Below are 6,866 nucleotides of genomic sequence, written 5' to 3' on the forward strand. Positions count from 1 at the left end.
TTACAGACTTCTGCTCTCCGTCTCAGTCTGAAGGGTTATTTTGGTGAATTTAAGTAACTCTTTATGCAGAAAAGTAGAATTTGCCACGCTGGATCAAAGTAGCTGTTAGCCTTTGAGGTATCACAACTTGGGCCAACACCAGAAACTAGGGAGGTAAAAAAGTGAAAACTGTCATAGCTGCCAAACTCATGTGAGGGGATTAATGAGTAAATGAGTAAAAAATAGCTCTTCACAATGTTTAATTAGGAACTGCTTCTTCTGACTGCATTAGCTCCTGTTGCTGGGAGGAAATGGGCAAATATTCCAAATGTATTTGCACCTTTCTAAAGAAACAGCAGCAGTGAGTCTGTAAGCATGACTGGCTCTGCAGATTGAGAGAGATTTCCAGAGGAGTCTCTGGTGTTTTGAAAATGTGACCAAATTTCAGTGTATGAAAGAAGAAAAACATTTTGAGAAAATTGCAAGTAAAAGCTGGGAAACTTTGTTTCTTGACAAATACTTAACTACGCACAGTTATTTTTTAGCTGTGTTACTGCTCTTCAGTAGTTCTGCTTGTGACTCATTTCTTAGCAAAATAAACAGATGTGACCACCTTGTGATGGGTGTGAGTGATCACGGGGAGTGCTCCTTCTGCTCAGACTTGCAGTGACTCAGGCCTGAAGCTTTTTCAAGACTAAAAGGGATAAATGTGGTTGGGAAATGCCTATAAGATTTGGAGTGGTTACCACTGTTCATATTTCTGTACATCTGCCTGGCATGAGCAGTAGCTTACTCTGTGTGACTTACAGCTTGAATTACATGAGAAGTGTATGTCTAAACTGAGCGGGGAGAAATGTGTAACTTCCAGAAGTGATCTGCCTCATACTTGCAGGGAAAAAAATCATAAATGTCAAGTACCCTTTAGGGAAGGAATTGGAAAAGTGTGGTTGCAAAGGACAAAAACAAGTTGGTTTGAAAAAGAAGCCTGACTCTGTTTGGACAGTGCCACATCCTGCTGACGTTGGGCAGTAGGAACATGAAAACTATTCCATGGAATTCAATTTGTTTGAGAACATCAAGTGTCACTCCTCTGCTGAAACCTCATCAGTCTAGAAATGCTCTATAAATAGGAAGGAGTTGTGATCCTTTAGCTTTTAAATTTCCTTTACCAAAAAGGAGGAAAGTGATGAACTGGAACTTCTGATAACTATTCAAGAACTAAAGTATTGGCATATCTTCTTAGAACCTAGCTTTTAAATAGAGGGATATAATTCAAACCCTCTCTAATTACTTTTTAGTCAAAATCTGAAATGCTTTAGTGAATTTCCTACTAGGAGGGTATTTAAAAGAGTATTTATCATATAGGGAAATTAATAAGCTACATAATTTAGACTTTGGTGGATTAATTAAAAGTCATTGTTGACTGCTTTCTTGCAGTATTTAGGTGGTGAAACAATCCTAAATACACTGTGGCAAAATATATACAAACAGCTCCTGGGGAACTGGTTTTTTAGCTGCTGCTCAGCAGCCTTGTGGTTTGGAAAAGGAGGGGTTTGGTTTTTATGCCTGACAGTAATCTCCTACACATTAAATCTTTGTGGTTGCATCTCACTTAATGCCATAACTCTTAACACTGCAGGAATTTGGGGAGGGAAAAAGACTGGTACAGCTAGAGACTTGGTAGTAACAGTTCATTAAGTGTTCCTAAAAGACCAGTTGGGAAAAAAATAGGACTTTTCAATATGTAACAAGGCCTCTGAAAAAAGTTCTGATGGTTTAATATTTCTTTTCTCAATTAAAACTTTTTTGCAATAATCCACTTTGTGGTGAGAGTGATGGGAAGTTAATTCTCAGTCCCAAAGCTTGCAGTTGGTAGCACCCATGTGGATTGGTGTATTGTGCTACATCAAAATAGTAAGTCAGTCTTGATTCAGATTCCACAAAAAGTGGGAATAAACATATCCAGTTCCATTTACAAAACTAAACCAGATTTTGAGGGGTCAATAGCAGCAACAGCAGTCCCAGGAGTGCTGGAGACATCCTTTGAAGTTTTACAAGTTGATTAGGAAGTTTTTTACATCACTTCATGGGCTTCTTCTGTGGGTACTTGTTACATTCCAAGTTGTCTGTTAAATAGGGAAAAAGTGCTGCTCTTCAGTGGCATATGGAATTTAGAGATGAACTGCGTTAACATAGCTAATTAAAAGCCATCTGCCATACCTTGTTTTCTTCCCTCAGGAAAATCCTCATAACACCAAGAAGCTAATTCATTATGATGTTTTGAGGTAGCTCCATCCCTTTATGGTCAACACCCTCGGTCATCACTGCCCTTCCAGCAGAGCAAGGCAAAAATAAATCCTAATCCAAGTGAGCAAACATGGATAAAGGTGTTGGGCCAAAGCTCCCTGCTCAGTGGAATGGGGTGGGTACCCCTCTCTTTCCAAAGTTTTCTGTTCTGGCTGGCACAGGGAAGGAGATGGAGGCAGGTCTGGCCAGGTGTGTTCCCTGGCCAGTGTTACCAGGTGACATCACAAGGGGCTGGGGCAGGGGAAGCTGGGGTGACGGGATGGAACACGGGACTGAACACATGGGGCACTGCTCGTCTTTGCTCTACGGAGATTGCTGCGGGTTTAGAGTTCTCTGCCCTGCCTCAGAATACAACATCAGCCTCTAAAAAAGAACAGCAACTTTGGTGAGCAGATGGGGGTGGTGTAGAGTCTGTGTTCAGCATCTCAGCTGTCTGATTGGGTATGGGGACACTTTGATCCAGGATGGACATATGCAGCCAGAAAACAAACATACTAAAATTTTCCTAACATGAATTAAGTAACATTTTATAGCAAAAATCTGAAGAACAACCTGCTTCTAGTAGCATCTGGACTGCAACCTATGGTTTTAGAAAATAGGTGAGTACTGTACCCAAGGAAATGAAATATAATGTAATATGCACTGTTAAACATTTTGCCCTAAAAATGGCTATTCACAAGTGGTGGTAGTTTTTGAGTAACTGTGTATGGAGTAAAAGACTAAATGGAATTTTAGGAATAACTCTTAAAACCTCAGGTGTTTAAATAAAACTTCATAATGATGTATCTTACCATACTGGAAAGAGCTTAGTGGGGAAGATGAAGAGTCTTTGCCACTATAAACCTGGTGAAAATAAATGTGAATGTAATTTTTAAAGAAGAAACGGTAGCATTTTAGATTTCCACTGTTGTAGATTTTTCTCATAGTAGGTGGAAGGATGGCATGGAAATGGAAGTACTCCCCCAAGGAACAGCTGGAGGATACGAGCAGCCTGCACCCAGGGCTCACAGGGCTGCAGAACCTGGAGAACACGTGCTACATGAACGCGGTGCTGCAGTGCCTCTGCAGCCTGACCCCGCTCGTGCAGTATTTCCTCTCAGGGAAGTGGAACACAGCCCTGCATGAGTGAGTTGGTTTGTTCACAGTACTGAGAGCTTTCTGCTTGGCACTATTTTCCTGCCAAAGGATATGTGTTGCCATGAGAATGTCCAAAGCACCTGCCAGCTTCTCCCAGGCAGTTCCAGTCAGATTGGCCACCAGCTGGTTTTTTTCTCCTTTGAGAGCCCAGCCCTTTTCCTTGCTGGTCCTTCAGCATGATACTTTTCTTCCCACATTGATGGTAATACCTGTTATTGTTGTCTTGATGATGATTCCTACCACTTTCTGGGATCTGCAGAGTCCCTCAAGCCAAGTGACAGCTGCCAAAGCTGTACTGTACCAGCATCTGTTTTCTCAGTTTCTGTATTGTGCTCCCATTTGAAGGCAGACGTTCCTTTTTCATCCATCACCTGAAATTTTCCCCTTTTTTCCAAGGGAGATTGGAGAGTCTGCAACTGCCTTTGGCTGTTTGGTGTCTGACATGTGGCTTGGAGAGTTTGACTTTGTTTCCCCTGAGGCTTTTCACTCTGTCTTTGGGAAGCGGTACCCAGCTTTTAGCAGGAGGACTCAGCATGATGCACAGGAGTTCCTCATCTGTGTGCTGGATGACCTCCACGAGGCTTTCAAGCAGGTGAGAGCCCAGCTGTGGTGTTTTGGGAACTACAGCTGTTTCCTCTGCATTTCGTGACCTGGCATTCGATGTAATAATTGCTTATCATCCTCTTCTGAACTCGATGATGGGGCCACTAATAACTTTCCTTTTCTACCTTTATTTCAGACCCATGTACACACAATTATTAATTTGCTTCTTATCTAATGCTCCATCAAATTGCAGCCCCATCTAAATGACAATGCTCGTGTAGCTTCACTGTCCTAACCTCTCCCTCTCCTCTCTCCTTCCACAGTTAATGTTCTTCCACTTTCTCATCTGCCTGAAAACTACAGGTCTGCCATGCCCCCATGACTTTTTCCCCTCCACAGCCACTGATAAAGAGCTTTTCAAGCAATTAATGCTATCAAATGTCTGAATTGTTGTATTTTTGTTACTTTTCTCTCAGAAAAAGAAGCAATCTTACTCTACATGTATGAACCATCAAGTAAAGTAACAGTATTTTAGAGCCATGTTCTGTGGCAAGACTACCAACTGATCAACCCAGGGAGTGGGCATCACCTATTAAAACCCAGTGAATTCTCAAAACAATTGCTTATCTACATTTTGTCAATCTTTTTCCTTCTGTATAGCCAAACCAAGAAAGACAGAGCTCTGCTGCAGGAGCAAGCACAAGGAGTAGCAGTGGCACATCTATAATAACACACTTATTTGAGGGACAGCTCAGTTATGCCATCAGATGTCTGACATGCAAAGCCCTCAGTGACAAACCCGAGAGCTTCACTGTCCTCTCCCTGCCCATCCCTTCCACCAGAGTGTGCTCTCTGCAGGTACAACAGCCAGCACATTCCTGCTGGTTTCTGCTTCATCTGGGAGTAGAGGCTTAGACTAATAAGTTTTATTGGAAAAATGCAGGGCTTTAGTTACTTTGGTCTCCTGGGCACTAATGGAGTGTCTTGGATCTGTCCCTAGATGTGGGGTGTCTTTACTGGTCTCAGAACCACAGAGACTGCTAAGGTTACAGGAGCAATGCTCAAGAGCTGCCAGGGAATGAAGGATATTAAGATCATTCGATAGCAGTCATGAAGGTTTCTTCCAGTCATCCAAGTAATTCTGCCTTGGCGGGGAGAATGGAAGCCAATGTTGGCTGCTTTGTCTTGTGAATTTGTAATGTCAGCCTTGCTGCATCACTCTTCAGTTAGGGGGAGCAAATTCATCTCTAACATTGCTTAGCACCTTCATGGGTGGAGGGAGATCTGTTCAATCAAGTGATGTTTGTTTTTTTTTTTCCTTTGACAGGACTGCCTGGAATGCTTTTTTCAGCCAGACACACTGACTCGGAACAACCAAATCCACTGCTGCTGGTGTGGAAGCAACCAAGATGCAACAGTAACGGCCTCCATAACCAAGGCACCACAGATCATCATCTTTCATCTAAAGAGGTATAGTCTAAGTGAGGTAGGACATAGCCAGCTCCTGGGTAATGTGAATCATCAAGGACAGTCACTTGTGTTTGCCTGAATGGAAACAAATCACTGCAAATAAGTGGGTTTAGTACTTTAGATACCTGAAAGCTAAAAGGGCATTTACAGAAATACAGCTGTCAAACATGCAAGTTGCATTCCTGAATTTCATGTATAGTGTTCTGCCTATGTCCTGCAGCCCATCAAATTTCTCTCTATACTTGGGATCTGCTCTCCAGAGGGAAGAGAAACTCCACCAAGCAGTGACTGACTACAGCCCAGTGCAGTGGCTCATTCAGTCCCTGTATGACCCCTGTGAATCAGTTCCTGTGGCAGCTCAGAGAGCCTGTAGCTTGGGTTCCCAAAACAGGACTGACACAGTGGTTTGCTTGCTGCTGCTGCAGTTGAGACACTCTGGTTTGTTTATCCCTTTACTAAATCAGGCCTAAACAGAGAGGTGCATCAGCAAAGGAGCACCTGGGTTAACAGATTTCACTAGCCACACATAGCCAGATGCTGAATTTATTCTAAAGAATTTTTTTTCTTAACAACTTTCCACCTATAAAGAAAACTGCTCTGGGATGATTTGACTTCCCAGAACTATGTTATTTGAAGTTCTTATTTAATTTTCCATTCAGCATCTGCTTTTCTCAACATTCTCAAAGGACATGTGGTCCCCAGCTGCAGTTCTTGGCCACACTGTAAATGTTTAAAAGTGCAGTGATGTACTCAAAGTTACAGAGGGAAGAGGGATGAAGTCTGGCATGAGAGTAGAGCTGACACTGGCACTGCAGTCCAGTCCAAAATGTTTAGGACGCAGAGAGAGTGATGCACAGATATTACTTCAGGCTTTGGCTGAAAGATCAGGAAGCAAGAGCTTTGCTTTTCTTGCCGGACATGTCATGTGGGTTTAGTGCATTTTCTGTCAGTTTACTGCAATTCACAACATTAACAGAGATCTTTCTTTCAAATGCTGGGTAGTCAGTTGTTGGCTTTTCCTCCTCCTAGGAAAGTCAGTTAAGCAATGACCACAACACAAACAGAAGCTGAGGGTCATTTAAAATCATTCAAAAATTCATTTCAGGTTTGCCTGGCAGGACAAGCACAGAAGGAAACTCTCAACCACTGTCTGCTATCCATTCAGTGATCTGGATCTCTCTCCCTACATCTCCACATCATGTCACAACAATACAGAGTACAGCTTGTGTGCTGTAGTGGTAAGCTTTGCCCTTCCTGCTTTTATTGGGAATGCCCTGGCTCATGGAACAGATGAAGCCTGTGTTGGTTTGGACTGAATGTTATAATGATTTATAATTTAATGCATGTTTTGTTGTATGCTTTTTTCTACCAGCCATGGACATAATCCAGTAACAGTACGTAACTGAAGGACAGAGACATTATTTCTCCTT

The 6,866-nt window shown here is 42.4% G+C and overlaps 1 protein-coding gene across 1 annotated transcript; it reads left to right on the plus strand.

Moving 5' to 3' along the window:
• Positions 1–3,103: 3,103 nt before the first annotated feature.
• On the plus strand, positions 3,104–6,842 carry USP50 (ubiquitin specific peptidase 50). The gene is given in 8 exon segments (XM_030955295.1): positions 3,104–3,411; positions 3,820–4,015; positions 4,627–4,824; positions 5,294–5,436; positions 6,542–6,686; positions 6,688–6,750; positions 6,752–6,802; positions 6,804–6,842. Coding segments are annotated over 8 exon segments (1,023 nt in total). The 5' UTR covers positions 3,104–3,223.
• Positions 6,843–6,866: the final 24 nt, after the last annotated feature.

This window comes from Camarhynchus parvulus, chromosome 10 (genome assembly GCF_901933205.1).
Source record: "Camarhynchus parvulus chromosome 10, STF_HiC, whole genome shotgun sequence".
Classification (NCBI taxonomy): domain Eukaryota; kingdom Metazoa; phylum Chordata; class Aves; order Passeriformes; family Thraupidae; genus Camarhynchus; species Camarhynchus parvulus.